The sequence below is a fragment of the Parus major genome, chromosome 8 (genome assembly GCF_001522545.3).
Source record: "Parus major isolate Abel chromosome 8, Parus_major1.1, whole genome shotgun sequence".
Taxonomy (NCBI): domain Eukaryota; kingdom Metazoa; phylum Chordata; class Aves; order Passeriformes; family Paridae; genus Parus; species Parus major.
This window is the reverse complement of record NC_031777.1, coordinates 31,236,171-31,256,793: the sequence shown is the minus strand read 5'-3', so window position 1 is coordinate 31,256,793 and position 20,623 is coordinate 31,236,171. Positions and strand designations below refer to the sequence as shown.

Below are 20,623 nucleotides of genomic sequence, written 5' to 3'. Positions count from 1 at the left end.
GTCCTATGTATAGAAGAAAGAAGTGGCCACCTGTTGCCTGTAAAGGCGCACAGTCACAGTAACACAGTAGCACAGGCTACAGAAATGTCGCCAACAGTGTTGCACCTTATTTTCAGTTAGCAAGTCATCGGGATTTTTTTTCGGTGGTGTTGACTTCCATATGTTTATTTCAGAAATGGTATTCAGGTGTGGCTATTTCTCTTTCTGCATGTACAGTGTAGGTTAATACAAGCTGATAAGAGTAATTTCTCTTTGTACGGAGTGGCTCGGGTAGGTGGACAAGGCACTGAGTGATAACTTTCTATTCACAGAAAGGCCTGCCTACTTTGTGAATTTCTGTTCTGGTTGGAGAAGTCCCTGACAATCAGCTTTATTTTTAAATCAATTTAAATAGTGTTTTTGTGTATCTCTGCTTGCTGGGGAAAGTGTGCTAGCTAGCAAGGCAAAAGTCCACAGTTGGTATCTCACACAGACAGCTTGCTCATCTGATCCAGGTACAGTAGCATGGATAGAGATGAAGACAACTACTATGGAAAACATGGTAATTTGCTTGCTTTTTAAAGACAATTCAAAACACCTGATCTAAAGCTCATGCATTTGAGCTGTGTTATTTCAATTGATTTAAATGGGGTTGGATCCAGACTCAAATGGTTTTCTGTAAATTCTTCAGTTATTAACAATATTCTCATTTTTTCCTGCATGTCATTTCCTAGTTTATTTAAATTGCACATTGAAAATAAATTTTACATGTGTATCTAGTCAATTTTTATTTTAGGTAAGTAATTCAGAGTTGCTTTTAAAATTATTACAGTGATTTATTTAATTTATTAAATTTCATTAGATTAGATTTATTAAATTTATTAAAGTGTAACAATTAACTTCATATGCTTTTTGGAGTCAGAATTTGTAAATTTCTTGTGAGTTATTTCTTGTAATGATATTTTACTTCATTATACAAAAGTTTCATATTATAAGGCAGCCTCTAAAATAGATCTGTCTCATCTGCAAGGAACAAATATAATCCCAGTTTTTAATCTTAGCAAAAGCTGCCAGTCCCCCCTCACCACTGCTTTCTTCCTTATGCCTACCAAACTCCTAGAGCTTGGAATTTGCCTTCTAAATGCATTTGGGCTTTTGTTGCTGGGGAAGTGGTTTGCTTTTACCAGGAGTTATGTAGATACTAGAAAGATAAATAATTCCCACCTCACCCCCCCCCAAAAAAAAAAAAGTCTGTATTTTTAAAGAATAGTAGTAATTAAATAGGGAGTTTGAATTTAATTTAGAATTAAGTTAGAAAAATTAGATTAAACAAATGGCATTTTTCTTTTTTTTTTCCTGTTATTCCATGAAACTGATCACAGTTGTTATCAGCTGTGTCATGTTTTGGTAATGAGTGTTCCAGGGATCCAGACTACTTCTGACATTGAATTCCAGTGTATTTTGAACTTAGAATGTTGTTACCATTTCTTACCATATTCTGCAATGAATTTATACCAAGAGCTCAGTGACAGAGGAGGTAGTTTGAGCCATGTTGCCCTACACCATGCCACCACAAGCGTACAGACTGCTGGTGTGAGGAAGTGCTTGGAAGGAGTTTGCTGTACTGCAGTAATTTTACAGCTGTTAATGGTGGTTACTATTTCATAACATCCGTCTTCTTGCTTGTTGAAGATGAGAGTCTCCATTTGAGTTAAAGCTCCCTTTTTGTAGTGCTTTGTTTTTATCCTCTTATTTATTACATCCATTTGGCTGTCTGTGTGCTGAGATGTTACATTTTCTTGTTCTCTTCCCAAGTGGTAATTGTGTAATCCCTTCTTAAAAACTTCAGGTGATGAAAACTCCAGTGTATGTCTCAATATATAATTGTGTTCTGAAAGATTTCCTAATGCCTAATCTAAACTATCCTCGCTGCAAATGAAGTTAGCTTATCTGACTGGTAGAGGAACAGAACTACTAATCGTGGTCTGTTTTGTGTGGTGATTGAAGACTCTTATTTTGTGCTTCTTTGTGTAATCACAGACATTGAAGTTGCATTCATTTACTGCTTTCTGTAAATCTCCTAATATCTTCTTTTAAATAAATCCCTCTACTCTTCCCAATTTATTTGTATCTTCTGAAATTCTAGTGCCATGATCTAGAAATAGTTATTCATCTGAGGCCTCACATGTCCCCAGGTACAAGGAACAGTGACTTTTTCAGTCGTGCTCATACATCTTGAAAGAGTGGTGCTTTTTTTGAAGACATTGTTTGACTGACTCATTCTTTCTTTGTAGTGTGCTTCAATCCTTTAGGTTTCTTCTCAACAGTGTTTTTGAAATCAATTGTTCTGTATGGATTTCTGAATAGAGTTTGTCTTTTTAACTTTTGTTACTTTACAAAAATCATTTTGAAGTGTTATCAAAATCCTTTTTGATAAATACTTCTGTCTCCGGAAGTATTTGAACGCTTGCTGCCTGCACAGTTTCAATGTGTTCGTTCTACTTCATTGTTTTAATTTTTAAGGAAAACATTGACTAGCTTTGGAGAATAGGCTCCTCCAGTAGTGGGACTGAGCTTACTACTAAAATGCAAAAGTGAGAACTTGGAGTCTTAATGGGTGACTAAGTAAAAATGTTTGCCCACAGAAGCAAGTAGGCTGTTAGAAAGAATTGTTAGGAATAGACTGAAGTAAGATAGAAAGAATCATTGTAGGATTATAGGATTATATAAATCACATCCAATATTTGTGGTGAATAGTCTGTGCAGTTCAGGCCCCTTCTTTTCTAGTGATTTGTAATAGCACTGTCAAAGGGAAAAAAAGGAATATAAGCATGAGTGAAACTATGAGATGGCTTATGTACAAGAAACATTTGAGCAGATCAGAACATTTGAGTATAATAATTGGTAACATTTTTGGTAGCATAACATGCTGCCACATTATACAATACAGTTATAAACTGATTGATTGCAAGCTTAAAACAGATAAAAGAAGGTAGTACTTCAGTGCTTGATTAACTTGTAATCATCTGTGATGCAGGGAATTGCAGACTCTTATAGTATATGCAAGGTAAGTAGACATTTCTTGAATTTCAGTTTTTCAGTGAATGAAAAAGAAATTCCCTCACAGCTATTAAATGCAAAGTCAGTCCTTTCAGTTAAGAAAAATGCAGTTGCAAATCTCTGTAATTTCAGTGTTGGAGAAATACCGCAGTGTTTACCTTGGTGCTGCATTCCTCCACAGATATGGCCCTTTATAAGATTCAGGGTGTGGGTTCAGTGGATTATTTTGTGTGATCTAGTGTGGTAGCTGTTCTTACGTGTTCAACAGGTCCTGTATGAGCAATGGACAGAGGTCCAACTTCAGTTTGCCTTACAGCCAGAACTTGTCTATAGGGCATGATGTTACATGCGCTTTTGTTCTGGTGGTAAATTATTATGTAGTAGAAAAGTTTATTTTGTAGAAATTTCTGTTCAAAAAGGTTCATTCAATATATAGGTGTTGGACCAACATTAGGTATTGTGTATGGTACATTTGCTTTCTGGCCATGTATCACAGCATAGTTTCTTCCACTCCCCAGCATTGCTGTCATACATCACTTCTCCAAAGTTTTAATTTTTCGGTCTCTTCTGTATTAAGATTTTTTTTTTTTTGCAGGAGCTTGCTAAGGGGGATCTGAATACCTCAGATGAAGGGCAAATAGGATTTTATTAATTGCTGTGTTTACTGTACTGCTGTATGTTTGTATTTTGATAAGGTTTTTCTGATACCAAACCAAGAGCAAAGTCTGGCATTTAGTTAATAAGCAAATTCTGCTTTTGAGAAGTTGCTGAATTGTTCTCTAACTGACAAAAACAAGTAGTTTTCTTTGGGGCCTAGGGGAGGAAGTTTAGGCTGGTAGCACCATGTAATACTGGGGATGTTAAGGAGATCCTCAAGAAAGCAGTGAAAAAGCACTCAGATGCAGTAATTGCTATTGTAGCTTTGACATTTGAATGAAGAAGTAATTTTTCATTGCACAGAGTTTTGTTCAGTAAATCTTCATAATTACTGAACTTTGTAAAGAAAAGGTCCCATAAAGCTGGATAGCTAGGTTCAAAAGGAAAAATCCAAAATCTGGTCTGCTGAATGGAATACTGTTTGCTTGTCTTCATACAGTAGCTCAAAACTTGAAAGTTTCAATTTGACCATAATGTGTTGTAACTCTTTACCCAGTGAGATCATACTTTAATTTCTCTTATTCTGGGCCACATTGGAAGCACAGGTTGGTGGGTTGGTATTTGATCGATTTTTAATATGGTTTTTTTATGTGTCAAGTAAATCAGTTGGACTGTGCAAACCAGAATATCGCCACATGAAAATCAGATTGCCCATGGAGGCTGTGGATGCCCCAACCCCTGCAGCGTTCAAGGGCAGGTTGGATGGGGCTCTGAGCAACCTGGTCTAGGAGGAGATGTCCCTGCCAATGCCATAGCAGGAGGTGTTGGGATTATATTTACGGTTCCTTGTAACCCTTTAACATTTGATGGGTCTAGAGAAAAATCAGAAGCACATAGCCTGTAACTGCAGAAAGGTATCTTCATTTACTCACTGTCAGACACACTTAGCCTGTGAGTGGGAGACATAATCTTTGTCTCTCAAATATATTGTGAACATGTGCATAGGTGTAGTCATGGAATGTACATTAAAGGTAATTTATCATGTGGTAAATGTGAGGCCCTCAATGTTTTTAAATTAGAAGAAAAAAAGCTTTAATTTCATGTACAAAACCTAGGTAATTTTATTGGTGAATTACTGGTATTTCCCATATGAAATGATTTTAACAAAACTGATTAAATAGGAATATATGGAAAATGCTCTTCAAAGGCTGGTGTTAACATCCCCTCTGGACAGATTTTATTTTAGATAAGGACAAGTTTTTATACTGCTTTATTTTAAATGCAGGTGAACCAAGGAAATTTGACCCGAAGTTCAGAGGACCTATTCATAACAGGTAAATATCATAACTCATTCTGTTAAATTCTTTTGGTGAACAGGGGTTAAAAATTTTTGTTAGCAAAACTTGGAAATTCTGTAAGTCTTCTAAATCCAGTTTAGCACCCCTGAGGATGGATGATTACTGGGGAGTATTAAGCTGTGTTCTCCTAAGTCCCTTTAGTTTGAATGTCAATTCTGTGTGCCTTGCATTGACTAGTATCTGCTGTCTAACGTGTAGGAGTTCTGACACACCTCTTTATGACAGAGCCTCCTCCCAGAACAATCTGGCTTGACTTCACTTAGTTTTAAGAAGTGCAGATGAAAGCATGTTGCCACTTAGAAGGTTCATTAGTTTACAGAGTGAAATTTCTCAGAAAGCATCCAAGGAAATAATAGAATTATTAAGGTTGAAAAATACCACCAAGATCATCAAGTCCAACTTCTAATTATGGGCAACTTTTCAGTGTTTTTCTAGATGTAGAGAGCCAAGTTCTAAACTAGCATTTACTGTCCTTACTGAGAAAAATAAATTAGAGGACCACAAGTTATTTCAGATTTATCGTTCTCAGGAGAAAATTTATGAGAGAGAAGAACACTGCAGACTTGCGGTGTTTGTACTATCATTTGAACACACACACTGTTCTTGTCTATGCAGAATGTATTTCTTCCTTTCTGAAAGCTAATAATTTTAGAAATTAATAGAAATACTTGTTTAGGGAGTTTGTCCTAATTTGTGAAGTATCTTTTTGATACTGCCAGTGTGTCAAGCCAAGCTTGAGTGGTGTCAGAACTGAATGGAGACAGGGAAAATGAGCATTGATATAGCATTGCTTCTTCAATTTTGATCAGTTGTCCTATCTTAAGTTACTCTCATATTGACACTGGATCCTGTACCACCTCAGCCTCACTTAAAGTTTACTTCAGTGAGATGATAAAGATGTTCCTCTCTAGAGAAGTATCTACACTTGGAAACACATTTCAAGTTCTCCAGCTGCTCAAAAAAATCTGCTCTCTTTATCTCTTTTACATTAGAAATGTTTCTCTGTACGAGGAAACATAGATTGGAAAAAAGAAAGAATGTCAGGTGCTAAAAATGAATTCTGAGGCAGATGTCCTATAGTATGTCTTGGCTCTTATATGATCACTTGTATGATAAGTGATATCATGGGTTCAGTGTTGTAAGGTATTACTTGTTTCAACAACATTTAAATATGTTTCTCAATATGTTCTCATTGTCTAGAGTGAAAAAAGCATACACATTTATTTGCTGGTCTTGCTGCAAAAACAGGACCTTACACCTCAAACGTGAGTTTGTGACTAAAAGTTCTGCAAAGTACTGGTGCAGATATCTTATTCGGATGTATAAATACCTTATGACAACCAGTGGTTTTGAAGGGTTATATTAAACACCTTGTTTTTTAAAAGTGTTTCTTCTTGCCCCTACCTATAGGCACTGCACAGACATTATTTGCTGTGTGATCTTCATAGTTGTCATTCTGGGTTACATTGCATTAGGAGTTGTGGGTAAGTAAATAGAGGTATAGTATACTTTTTCATAGAGAGGGGAAGCAGCTTTGTGAATGTTAGAATTTTTAATTGAAATGTCCCTTTTGCTTATATTTGTGCAAAGCTTTCCAATCGATAAAGTGATGGCTTTTGTAGAAGCAAATAATGAATTAACATTCAGTATCTATTGTAATTCACAGAATGACAGGCTGGGTAAGGCTGGAAGGGACCGCAGTGGGTCATCTGGTCCAACATCCTTACTCAGAAAGGTCATCCCAGAGCATATGGCACAGGATTGCATCAATGGTTCTGGAATATCCCCTGTGAGGGGAAACTCCACACCCTCTCTGGGCAATCTGTTCAAGTGTGTAATCACTGCACGGGGAAGAAGTTTTTCCTCTTGTTAAGGTGGAACTTCCTGAGTTCAGTCCCTGCCCGTTACACTGGTGCCAGTGCTGGGCCCCCAGAGCAGAGCCTGGTTCATGCTCTGCCCCATCCATGAAGCCAGGGACACCCAGGGACATCCAGGGACAGAGGGACAGCCAGGGACACCCAGGGACAGCCAGGGCTGAGGGCCCCTCTCAGCTGGGGCTCCTCTCCAGGCTGAGCAGCCCCAGCTCCCTCAGCCTCTCCTGGGCACGGAGATGCTCCAGGCCCTTCCTCGGCTCAGGAGCTCCTGTCCCTGCTGTGCTGAGGATCCAGAGCTGGACACACACTCCAGAGGTGGCTCCAGGGCTGGGCACAGGGGCAGGATCCCTCCCTGACCTGCTGGGAATGCTCTGCCCGAGGCACCCCAGGATCCCACTGGCCTCTTGGCCCCCAGGACAAACTGCTGGCTCAGGGACAGCTTGTTGTCCCCCCAGAGCTGCTTTTTGCAGGTAATTAGAGAGAAGTTCAAAGCCATGTGTTTGCTGATATAAAAAAACCCTCAAAATTAAGTGTGCTCAAAAAAATGACAGAGTTTGAAAAGTTTGCAATCAAAAAGTAACTGTGATGGAAAATTTCAGGCAGCAGAAGCTAGAGAAAAACAATTTGGGTTGAGAGCAGCCCTGAGGAGAAGGAATTGGCAATGCTGACTGATGAGGTTTGGGCATGAGCCAGCCATATACACTTGCAGCCCAGAAAGCCAAACGTATCCTGGGCTGTTTTGAAAGAAGTGTAGTTAGCAGGTGGAAGGAGGGGGTTCTGCCCCTCTGCTCTGCTCTTGTCAGACCCCGTCTGCACTCCTGCATCCAGCTCTGGGGCCCCCAGCACAAGAAAGACATTGACATGTTGGAGCAAATCCAGAGAAGTGTTCTGAGGACTGGAGCACCTACTATAAAGGCAGGTTGACAAGTTGGGGTTGTTCGGTGTGGAGAAGAGTGCACTCTGGGAAGACCTTAGAGCCCCTTCCAGTGCCTAAATGGTCCCCAAGAGGGCTGGAGAGGGACTTTCACAAGGACATGGAGTGACAGGACAAGGGGAAATGGCTTCTAAACTGACAGAGGGCAGAGTTAGGTTGGAGATTAGGAAGAATTTCTTCCCTGTGAGGGTGGTGAGGCCCTGGAACAGGGGAAGGCCTTTGCCCAGAGAAGCTGTGGCTGCCCCATCCCTGGCAGTGTTCAAGGGCAGGCTGGAGGGGTGCTTGGAGCATTGGATTGCTTTTTTGCAGATTAGTCCATATCTAGTACGGCTTACTGTGCTTTGCATTTTAGTTTTTCATTAGGAAGTCTACTAATCAGTACTCTCCAGTGTTGATCAACACAGTATTAAAGTGATACATTTTCATGCTAGCTAGTTTTAATCATTAACTGTGAACATTTGACTGAAACCCTAAGAGATATTGTATATTTTGCAGCTTGGGTGCATGGGGACCCCAGGAAAGTGATTTATCCAACTGACAGCTATGGACAGTTCTGTGGTCAGAGAGATACCCTCAATGAGTGAGTACTAAATCCATTCACCTACCTTTATTACTTGTGCAGTGTGAATAAGATGTGGTTTCAAATCTCTCTGTCGAAGAGACAGTGACACTCTGACAGTATTTATTCCAAATAAAGCACAGAAATATATTAGGTTCCCAGTGCAAATCCAGATGCAAATTATTACTGTAATGCAGTTGTTTGTGTCATTTAGAGAATATTTTTTTGTAAGGTATCAATATAAATTAAAGATTGTGTCAGCAGTTAAATAGAAAGTGACTAGCTGGCACAGCTTCTAACTGCCAAAGTTTGGCAGGGTAATTCATAGCCCATTGAGTAATTCTTCATCCACCTTGGGATAAGAGTAGTCTTAAGACATTGTAGCCTGGTCTATAGTTTTTCTCAGCCTGCACCAAATAACAGAAAGGTCCGTAGTGAAAGGCTCTTGTTTTTTTTCTGGTGCTTATCCACTGCTGGTAGAGAGGAGACTGAGTAGTGTGGGAGACAGGCAACTGTAACCACATCTTCCTTGGATAAACAGGAGGTAAATAGAGCCAAATTGCTCTATTTACTTATCTCTGTTTTTCAGTCATTTTAGATTTTGAATTGTAAGAGTTAAATTAGTTGGTTGATACCAACAGAGTACTTACACATGAAAATAACTGCTCGGGGAAGAAAGATGTTGCATCAATATTTTCTCTGAAAATCTAAGAGGTTTATGAAACAGAATTTTAAAAAAGATTTACCTTTTCACTCAGCGTAGTCCTCCCTTCAAAAGATAAGTTTTAGGCACACTTTATGCCCTTGTTACTGTCGAGAAGCTGCTATGCTAGTATTTGATAACAACTCTTTGCTGCTTCTTCCTTTCCTCATTTAGTTTTCTGTGGAAAAAAATAAGGAAGCCACTGTCCAAAGGGCAGTTCAGAAGGGGCGGAGGAGGAGATAGAGACCGGAACAGAAGCAGAGCTAGGGCTATATATCCTCTCAAGTTTTTTTTCAGGCAAAACAGGCTAGTGAAAGAAAGCCTGTTCTACTCTCTTACTATTTTTCACAGCAATTCTTGGAGAGTCAAACTTCCTGAAGAGGAAAAACAAGGAGAAAGAGTTGTAGTAGTGTGTGTTCCCTTTACCATACTCCTTCTCTGCTCCCCCCCTTGCTGCCAATTTGTCCTTGTCCCCTGTGTCACCAGCAGGAAGTAGTGGACAAATGGCTTTGGGAGTCTCAGACACACAGCTTCAGTATCCTGTGTGATGTGGAGCCAGGTGTTTCTCTCTGATTCTTACTATTCACTCCCATTCCCTCTTTCTCTTTGTTACTTGATCCTTTGCTTTAGTTATTTCTTACACAATGGTTTTCAGTTTGTATTTACAAATGACTCTCCCTATTAGGATTACTAATCCCTAGGATTACTGGAGAATATAACAGCTACTGAGACTGCATTTTGGCATTCATTTGGTACATTGAGGAGATTCTTATAAAAATGTAAATCAGAAGACACATAATACAGCCTACTGGAAAATGAAGAGTGTTTACGGCAGTAGGCCAGGACACCCCTCTGAATGAGTCCCTCTAGTTCCTGGGGTGGGGCTGTGGATGCACTTGTGAGGCTTTTGTCAATACCATTGTTTTTCAGATTCCCTGAAAGTAAGCAGTGTGAAAGACTAACTCAAAGCTGTGGTTTTCCAAAGTCTCCAAGGGTTTAATCTGAGACGTTTTTCTTGGAAAGTAATCAGTCTTCATGTTTTGAATCTTGTCCTTGTAACAAGTATTTTCAGCAATCTAACTGAGGAGTAGAAAAGACAAGTTAGAAACAAAGCCAACGCTCACAGCTTGTGCAAAAACCTATTTGAACTCCAGTGAATGCTGTGCAGTCAAATAAATTCTTTTTGTATCATCATGAAAGTCTCTGTTAAACTTCTTCATGTCTTCTTGTTATCTGTCCATCAATTGCCATTTGATCTCTGAACTTGTGCCTTCTACAGCGCATTGTGTACTAATGGAATACAACACAGTTTCATTATACAGAATACAGACCTAATTCTGAATGGGTGTGGCTGTTTTCATGTGTTATGTATATGTTTAAACTTTATTTTCTGCTTTCAATACCAGTAAGTGGGCTAAAAGTAAAATAAAAAAAAATGAAAAAAATCATTAATGGTTTTGAGCAGCTCACAGATCATAAATAATCCCTTCAAGAAACTGTTGAAGAATGATGACATTTCAGTCCAAAATTGTATTCTACTAATTTGAAGAAATAGCAGCTAATGGTGGTGAATTAGTTTTGCCAGGGTGCATCTTTTCTTAAACAGTGCATAGCAGAATATACCTCAGTGAAAACAAGTTAACCTTGTTGAGTTAACCCCAGTTTTAACTGGAGCTTGACTATGCACTGGTGCTATATAATGGCTTTGAAGGCACAGCCCTATTCAGCAATTGGTGGGAGTCACGTGCTGGTGGGAGAGCAGAGGATATGTCCCAAACTTGGGGATACAATGAGATGTAGAAGCAGGACTAGTGTTGAAGCAGGACACATAGAGGAGGGACAGCCTTGTTAGCCCAAGCACCCTTGATTGTTAATACTGCCATGCTGCTCACAAGACAGAGCTCCCATTGTGCTGCATTGCTATGGTGAAGGTCAGTGGGGGCTCAGACACTGCTTTGTGGGGTCTCTTGCACATCACAGAAGCATAGAATAGCCTGAGTTGGAAGGGACCTTAAAGCTCATCTCATTCCAACCCTTGTTCCATGGCCAGGAACACATTCCATTAGACCAGGTTGCCCTGTTCAACCTGGCCTTGAGCACTTCCAGGGATGGGGCAGCCACAGCTGCTCTGGACAACCTGTGCCAGGGCCTCACCACCCTCACAACAATGAATTTCTTTCCAATATCCGATCTAAACCTACTCTCTGTTAGTGGGAAGCCTTTCCCCATTGTCCTATCATTCCAGGCCCTTGTAAATGGCCTCTCCGTATTTTTTGTAGGCTCGCTTCAGGTACTGGAAAGCTACAGTTAGGACACCCCTGAAGCTTTCTCTTCTCCAGGCTGAACAATCCCAGTTCTCTCAGCCATTCCTCTTGGGAGAGGTGCTCCATCTCTCTGATCAACTTGGTGGACTTTCATAGTCCATAGAGGGGCATATGCAGCATTTCTTCCAGGAGTAATGCATAACCCTGGCTAGCTGGCTTTGAAGTCTTGTTTAAAAAGGGCAGGTCTATTGCCATATTATCTTCACTAGAGCTATCTGATAATTTTCTGACATAGTGAAGACTAACAGCACATTTTGCTGTCTTCAAAACCCAAGTCTTTAAATCAAGAGATCTTGGGGTCCTCGGTTTCCAATAAATTCAGACTTAAGTAATGGCTACCACAAGGCTCCAAGTTCTGGTAGATGTGGGACTGACAGACTGACCCTTATTTATATCAAGGGGGATCTTGTCAGTGTCATTAGTAGATGATATTATATTCTGCTTTCTGGACAACTGCTTCTGGTTTCAAACCATAAAAAGCTTCTGATTGATTTTGGTGCCACCTTCTGATCAATAACAATTAGGCAGCTTTTACAGTGAAGCATTTGCTGATAGTGAGTTTGCATGCAGTGCATACACAGGATGTAGGTGGCACAGAGACTATGGTGTTTTTTAGTGTTATTTTACAAACCTCACCCTCTCGAGGCAGGACTACAGATACATGGATTGTTTCAGCTTAAAATCTTGCTGCAGAGAATAGCTTGTCAAAATTAACATTATTTAGAACAAATACTTGTGGTTTCATAGATGTCTTGATGTGAAACATTCAAGGTCTACTTGGATTTTTTTTTTTGAGTTTGCAATATGGATGTTCACGGTAATAGAATTTAAATATCAATGTATGCTACAAATTTTGAAATGGTAGGATGTATAAGCACCTACATTTATGATGATGATTATCTTATATCCATTTCCATAGGAACAAAACCATTTTGTTTTACTTCAATATTCTGAAATGTGCCAGCCCCGTAGTGTTAATAAACCTACAGTGCCCTACAACACAGGTGAGTGAAAATGTGGAGGTAAAATATTTTCCCTGCATCTTAGTCAAGGTGCTTAAAAACGAGATGTGTATTTGTTTAGATTTAAAAATTGTTGTTCATGTCCTTCAAAATACAACGCGACTGTTTTATAAATGACATGTAGCACACACTCTCTGTAGCATGTGGCGGTCAGAAAAATGAAATGGAAATGCACAAAATCATGTATTTTGTGTAAGAGTAGACAAAAAAAAGTCTGCTGTCTTGAATACAGCAATTTGTTACTTATGAATTCATCACAGGCAACTATCCAGTAATATTCAGTGCATGCAGAAAATATTGATTTATATCTAAGGTTTTCAAAGCTAGGCATGTTCAAGGTACTTCATATCACCAGTGACAGGAGTATCTGGGTGTGGTTAGAGCCTATGGCTCTTTCAAAAGTGAAGATTTTGAAAGCTTGTTCTTGCCTTATGCCACAATTTGTACTCTGTTTGTTGTGCTGTGACTCCTCATGAAGCTGTGAAATAAACCAAATCACTGCATTTGTGTGGGTTAAGATTAATCTCCTGATCTTTCTTACAAGACCATTTTCCTGACCATAGAACTTGAAAATCTCTACCAAGAAAGAGCAAGAACCCTCTTAACACTGGCTAGTTGCTGTCAGAAATAAAACATGCTCCATCAGCTGCAAATCTGCTTCAGGAATCTCCATCTGTCCACATGCAGACACTGACACTGTTACCCTGCTGACTTTAGACTCTTTTACTAGAACAGTTCAGTCTGTCAGAAATATGAGGTCATTGTGTGGGATTTGACTGGTGCTGTGGTCAAGTTGGCAATGGCCATGAATCAAATAGGGTGAAGTACTTGTTGAAGGAGAGTTTTTGGAAGCAGAGCAGTTACTTCGTTCATTTTCAAATAATGCGACAACTCCAAAACTAAGAATGCTGTTTTTGAATGCTGTTTGTTACTGCAGATGGGTAAATTACTGGTCTTTTTGGAAATTGCTGAAGAAATTTTTTTTGATCATTCCTCTTTTGAACAGCAAAGAGTGTCTTCATTCCTGACCTATACATCTAAATGTACATATATACAAATATACATAGCAGGAGAAAAAACCCCAAGAACTAACATGAGAAGAGCTTCAGTTCTTGAATAAGACTGGATTGGAAAGCTGTTATTACAGCCCATGGGATCCATAGACAGCACATTTCACTGCCAGTTTCATAGATGGCAAACAGTTTATAGCAAAGTATGTACTTGTTAGTCACCTGTTGCCCCAGCAAGGACAGAACTCTTCTTTCTTTGTTCCTTGGCCTGTGGGTAGTCTGTAGGACTAAAATACTCATCTAGAAGGACCCTCTTGCAGCATCTGCCCTGTTCTAAGGATTACTACAAGACCTCTTCCCAAAATTCTTTTAATGTAATTACTTACAACGGAATGCCTTTTACATGAAAGACAGTTTTTTGTGGATGATGTCTGTCTCGTACTTGGACAGCAGAGCTTTGCAAAGGGTGTTTGGATTGCACAGCTTTGGAAACAAACTGCCTTCTAGAAAAGGTTGAAACTTGCTGTTAAGATGGAATTCAAACCACCTCACAGTCTTAACACTGAGGACTCAGAATGTCTGTTCACTTGTGTGATTCCAGGAACAAGCAGAACTTTCAGAATCTGTTTATCAGGGCAGCCACTTATCTAAATCACAACTTCTCAGTGGATGCATTCAATAAACCCCAGTCCTCACCTGTTTTCTCACATTAATCCAGCTTATAATGGCTGTACTTTGAGTCATGTGAACTTCATTCTTGACATGAGCATCCCCATTCTTTGTAACTAGGGGAGATCCATTCTTAGTCTGTACTCAAAACTCACTTTTGAGTGATTTACACCTAACTTGGCAATATTTGTACAGATGTAATTGGCCGAAGAGGTTGTGTAGAAGGGTGGAACAACATTCCCTGAGACTTTTGATTTTAGTGAGGCTTTCTTTAAATAAAGTTCTCTTTATACACGTAGTAGAAAGAAATTGCATGTGTCCTGTGAAAGTAGCTGTCACACCACCTTGCTCATGTATACTGCTGCTGATAGATGTAGACAAGGAGCACAAGACAGGTTTTTTGCTTGCTGTCCAAAAAAATAAATAATACTCTTTTCAACAGACTGGAAGCTCTTCTTACCTATCAGAATGTGTAGAACCTAAGAAGATACAGAGAGGGGCTTGATATACCAGATATGAGGAGAACACACTTTGAAAGTGTTTTCTATCAAAGAATTCTCTAAGTATTCATTTAGGGAATCTAAAGGACAACATATCCTTTCTAAAACCTGCAGTAAACATTACTGAAGGCAGTGACATTTTTCTTGCTTTTTCATTGCACCAACTTTCCTTACCCTTCTCTATCCAGAGTGTATAAAAACTTACGTTTTTCTTTTCTTTCAGCTTTGTGTCTCAAAGTGCCCAGACAGGTTTGCAACCTACATTGATGTTCAGGCTTCCTACAGATATAGACCAGATCAGTGGAATTACTTCAGGCAGTTCTGCAAACCTGGTTTTAACAATCCTCGCAAGGTGTGTATGTCTCTATAGATGATAAAGTACGTTTGTTCTTCAAGCAGTATGTAATATGCATAATTTTACTGAGCTGCATCAAAGATTTGATTTACTCTGATTTTAGCATATAAGATGTCCCATTTATGTGATTTGACAGTTGTTTAATCCAGGCTGAAGGTCTTGAATGCACACTAAATCCCCCACTCTTGAAATGATTGCTGTTTGCTTAAAAGACTACCTGCAGCTACCCATGTAGTTGTAATACTGTGGCAAGCAGTATCCTTTAGTACTTAGGTACCCCACAGCAGTAGAGTGGAGTGTCTCAAACCAGTTCTTAAGGGTCCTAAGTCATCTATAGCTGCTTGAAAAGTTAGCTAAGAAAATTAATCTATCCTTCATGTAACTGAATTTGCACTCAAATGTACTTCATTACTTCTCCCATCTTTAAAACATCTTGCAATTTAGCTATATTAATTGGGTTAAATTCTTACTTTTCTTTAAGAGGAAGGGTAGGCAAGGAATAATTGCCCAGTCAGTTCTGGTTTAGATACTGATCCAAAGGTCTTTTCTTTTATGTCACTAGAAAAGAAAAGAGTAGTCTTTTCCCAAGTCATGATGACAGCTTGGATTCTCACTTAGATATAAATGTAGCTTGCAGCTCCACCAATGAAATTTGGGAAGGAGGCTACAAAGCCCAGTTTGGGGCATTCCCTGAGAATGGGTGAGAAACAAATAACACTAGTTACACTGCTATGTATTCAGCGTTCCTATTTTTCCCCTTTTTAGTCTGTTGCTCAAGTCCTACGTGATGAAGATTGTCCTTCGATGATCATTCCAAGCAGGCCTTGTGAGTGGTTCTACTTCTTATACACATCTTAGAAGATTTGTGAGTGTTCATATTAAAGAACAACTACAGCCTGAAATGTGTTTTGTGGCAATATCACTAGGAGCTTTCTCTTACCTGACATTGACATCCATTCAGTTTTAAAGTATAAATCAATTCAATTTGAAAATATAAATATTTATTAATATTTTTTCTAACAGTCATCTGGGAGCATTTAGCATGTGATCAAGTCACGCTGAACTCTTTCTTGCTCTAGAATCATCAGTGATAGCAAAAGCTCTTTAACTCAAATTGTGCCTTCCAAAACAAGAGCAAGCAACGCCATTGGCATAAAGAAAATGCTGTCAATGTTGGAAGGATCATATGGCCAGCTGTTGAAGTTCAAATGATACTTCAGCCCAGTTACAATGCATCTTTCTTTTCAGTGCAATGCTGGCTACACAGGGCATACAGAGGAATTAAGGGGCAAAAAATGTCACTATTGTCAACAAGTGTTTCTGAGTAGATAACCACTGATTTCAGAGCTCATCTCAGCTGCATGAGTGTCGTACTGACCAAGAATCTTATGGAAATAAGAAATTGGTGTTTATTTTTGCCATACTTTAAAGTAAGGATCATATAAACCAGGAACATGTCATTAAAATAAAGATTAAATTTTCAAAACATAGTATGAATTTGTATGAAAACTGAAGTACTGACTCAAAAGACATGAAATAATTTACAAAGAAGCTCTTATATTCTTTTAGACTACATCAAGGGGCAGAGATTGCACGGGGAGGAAAAGATACATTAAGATTTGGTCCTTAATCATTTAGTCAGAATGATTGCTGGGGGAGATGCACCAGACTGAACACTGAGCCCTGGCATTGGTATTTGTTGGAATCTGGTAAGGAAAGAACTGAATGGTTATGTGAAGTACAGCTCTGAAGGAGGACTCAGCTGCTCTTCTCCTTGGAATGAAACCAAGGATGGTTTGCAGTGAAGAACAGGGCAGTGTAAATGAGTATGCAAACATCTCTCCTTTTCTCTCTTCTTTGTAATCTCGTCTTCCCTCTCTCTAGCCAATTGTTTCCATCTTTTTTTCCATTGCTTCATCTCCAAGAATATCTAGTGGTAGTGACTGGTACTGGAGCTCATCTGGCATATAAGGAAACTGACACTTGCTGTTATATATTGTTTTGGGGGCTAATATGATTCATGACCAGTCAAGTTGAATCTGTTCCTGGGAATCTGTTCTTCTCAAATACGCCATTATTACCTTAAAATGGCATATTTGAGAAGCTGCAGTTTTTTTAATCTGCCCAGATACTGACAGAGAGTAAGTTCCACATTTATTACAAATTCTTAAACTCTTATGTATAGTACTGCTGTTACTTGGTAGGACCTAGAATCTCCAGTTGAAATCTATGATCCCACCCTGCCTGAGCATAGATAAAAAGCCCCAGAGCATAGAAATCATAGTCTTGAATGTAACGGCTCTTCCAAGATTTGTCAAAGTCAACATATTATTAGATAATCAGTTCAAAAACAATTGACTGTGAATCTGAAATTATTTAAATATGTTACAAAACACACATGATAAAAGCGGAGCTTGACATGAAATGTAATATGCAGGCTTTGTTTTGATATTTTGAATAGTTCTGAAGAGATGCTTCCCAGATTTCTCCACGAAGAATGGTGTGTTGACCGTGGCAAATCAGACTACATTCAAAGATGGAAGAGGGAAAACAAGAAATGTAACTGATCTCAGGGAAGCTGCAAAGTAGGTTTTACCTTTCTTCAGTGTTTGTTGGATTCTGAGATTGTGCAATAATTTAGTAATGAAAAAAAAAAAATTCAGACTCTGTCATAGCAAATGACCGAGGATACCCAAGCAAGACTTGGTATTAAATAGTCTCTCTGTGCCTGAGCATTTCCAAAGTTCCATTTAGGAAATCCAGCACTGTTCTGTGCTAAAACTGTGCTGAAAAAGTACTAAAAGCTTTAGTCCAATGGTAGCAGTCATTTGTTGAAATCATTCTTGTTTTTCCTAGCAAAAATAAGTTTTGTGAGGAAAGTTAAATGAGGTTCAAAATGCAGTCCTCATGCTGCAGGACTCAGGCCAGCCAGTAATGGCCTTGGCTCTCCTGTTCTGTGATGGCCTTTCTGCTACCATGGACTGGCCTAGTAACTTTGGGTATGTCAGCTCATCAGAGTGCTCCTGCTTCTGGTAAAAAGTAATGTATTGGGCTGTTCTTCAGAAAACAATTATATGGGCAAGCATTCTGCAGGACAGAAAAACAGTTCCATGAAGTTGTTCCACTGACTAGTTTCTTGGTCCTGTGCTATTAGCAGTTCTGGAGTCACAACTGTTTGTGTCCTGGTACATTGCAAATATTGATGCTATACCCTTGTCTTGTGACATAATAAGCAGTTCTGACAATAAAGCCTTTTTAATAAATTATTTTTCAGGACTTGTAGAGACATTCTTACACAGTTTTTTTCTTTGCTGTGATTGATGTTTGCTTGGTGACAGAACTGGGGCTGAAAAATTGTAATATACTCTTATCACTGCCAAAGATATTTCAAATTCTTTCACTGATCCTGCTTGTTGTTTAAATAAATTCTCACTTTCTACCTGAGGCAATCTTTTCTTTGATTTTTCTTTTCTCAGTGGCATCAATAATGTCCTGGATGCAAGATCAGTTGGAATGAAAATTTTTGAAGACTATGCCATTTCTTGGTATTGGATTTTAATGTAAGGGTTCTTGTTGGTATTTTAGCATTTCCAAACCCATTCTGGAGTGTGCAGGGTATAGAAAAATAGATCATGTATGTATTTGGTACAAATCCTACCTTAAAACTCAAGGAGCAACTGTAATTTCCATTCATCACACGTGATAATAAGATTGTTATGGTTCTGTGTGTGAAGTAAGGATAGTACAGCATACATACATGGAGTGTCAGTTGATCTGGAATACCTTTTTAATGTCCTGCCAGACAGAAAATCAAGAGGCGCAGTGTTCTGTTGCAGCACCCGTGTGTGGCAACTCCAAAACTGAAAAATCTTAATTAAGTGACTTTCAAGCCAGTTGCAGTTGCCAAGTGTCGCTAGCATATATATAAAACAGATAGTTTCAAAATTCATGCAAGCAATATACAGTTAAATCCATTATAATATTCAATTTCAACATAAATCCATAAATCCAATGCAGCAGGCAAAGCAACATCAAGAATAAAAATTATTGAGGAGTATTAACTTTATCTTGCAATTAATATTCATTAATCACCGATTAATTAAAATGCAGCACTGAAACAAGAGAAGCTACTTTGCTAAAGCAAATGTGTCAGTACTTGTGAATTCCTAGCCCATTGATATTGGTTTTGATGGACCAGTGTGTTGATCTATTTAAACAAGAACAGAACTTGTCACCAGGTGAGAACCTATAACATGCACATGTTAAGCATACATTAGTCAATCCTGAATGCAAATCCATAACAATTAATACATACTTTAGATAATAATATAGTGATTTAGTCAATTCAGAAACATGAGTTGTCAACTTTTAAAAGTCAGTCACTGGTGGAAAGACAGCTTTCTCATAGTTTGACACTCAGCTCACAGTATTTGGTAGCAGGAAACTCACATATATTCAGCAAGCTTGGGTCTCTCTATCTCTTAATGAAATCAGGCTAATGGTACAGATTCTTTCAAAGGAGATACCACTCAACACACTGGACAGAGACAGATCATTTTTTTGAACAGAAATTCTAAATCTTGAAACAGGTTTCCACATTTTGAATATGGTATTTTTACTTTTTTTTTTGTAAGTAAGTGTTGCCACTTTAAGGTAGTTGGATAGGTAATTTTCTTTACACTTTTCACCCAATGCTAGCATAGATCAAATGCATACATCAAATGTTGGGTGATGACAGTGCAAGGGAGGCTGGATTAAAATTTAAATACAGAATTGCTGTAATCTTTTTAGCATACCCCAAAAGAACACTGCTTCAAGGCTCAATTTAAGGGAACTACTCCGTTGAAGACAGTTGCTACTATGTACTCAGTTTTGGTGTTACTAGGACTCATATATACTAAAGATAACTTTAGATAAGCGTAATTTACTGCTTTCATGATTGAACTCCAAAACTACAACTTTTCTTGAGGAATACATTCTGAATTTCAGTAAATCATTCAGAAAGGGAAAGTACATCAAGCAAGGAAGCCTTTAAAGGGGTAGGACTTAAGGCAAGCTTAGAAAGGTTTAACTAAATAAGCTGATGTGCTATTTTATGATCAGGCTGCCCCATTTCTTAGCTTTGCTTATTGGCTAAATAAGCTGGGAACATTCAGAAGAAAAATTACTGAACACAGGCAAGAAGGGGGTTTAAATTTTTTTGAGTCTGTACTAGTAAAAAATTCAGATGTAACACTTAATAAAAATGAGACATTAATTGTTCTTTGAAGCACCTGAGCTGGACATTTGTTTTATGGGATTAATATTCATATTGCTTTCTTCATAATTGTTTAGAAAGCTTTGCGGAGGAAAAAAGTCTTTTGCAATAATTTTTTCCTTTTGGACTTGCTTTCTAGGAGTGAAATGAAAATATTCTATGTAGCAGCAGCAGCAGTAGTAGTAGTATATTATTATTATTATTATCTTGATGAAGAGAAGGCACTGTAGACATCTTTCCTAGGGCCTGCATAGTAAGGCTCTTAACAGTTTCTTTCTATGCATCATAGTGCCGTGATCATTTCCTCTTCTGATTAGTAGAAGTGGCGATGAGTAGAAATTACGTCCTCCTAACCTCCTGATGGCTTTCCTCCTAAATTTAATTATTTTTTTTCCCTAGGAAGCTCCTAAAATGTTATTTAC

General features: G+C 38.5%; 1 protein-coding gene across 2 annotated transcripts in view; it reads left to right on the top strand.

The window, feature by feature from the left end:
- SLC44A5 (solute carrier family 44 member 5) overlaps positions 1-20,623 on the top strand; it is a 68,255-nt gene that overhangs the window by 26,424 nt on the left and 21,208 nt on the right. For both annotated transcript variants that reach the window (XM_015636725.3, XM_015636723.2), the window contains exons 2-9: positions 4,922-4,970; positions 6,405-6,478; positions 8,298-8,382; positions 12,308-12,392; positions 14,813-14,941; positions 15,710-15,770; positions 17,406-17,529; positions 18,421-18,504. In XM_015636725.3, the coding sequence (XP_015492211.1) occupies positions 4,922-4,970; positions 6,405-6,478; positions 8,298-8,382; positions 12,308-12,392; positions 14,813-14,941; positions 15,710-15,770; positions 17,406-17,529; positions 18,421-18,504 (691 nt within the window). The remainder of the gene's footprint in view (positions 1-4,921; positions 4,971-6,404; positions 6,479-8,297; positions 8,383-12,307; positions 12,393-14,812; positions 14,942-15,709; positions 15,771-17,405; positions 17,530-18,420; positions 18,505-20,623) is intronic.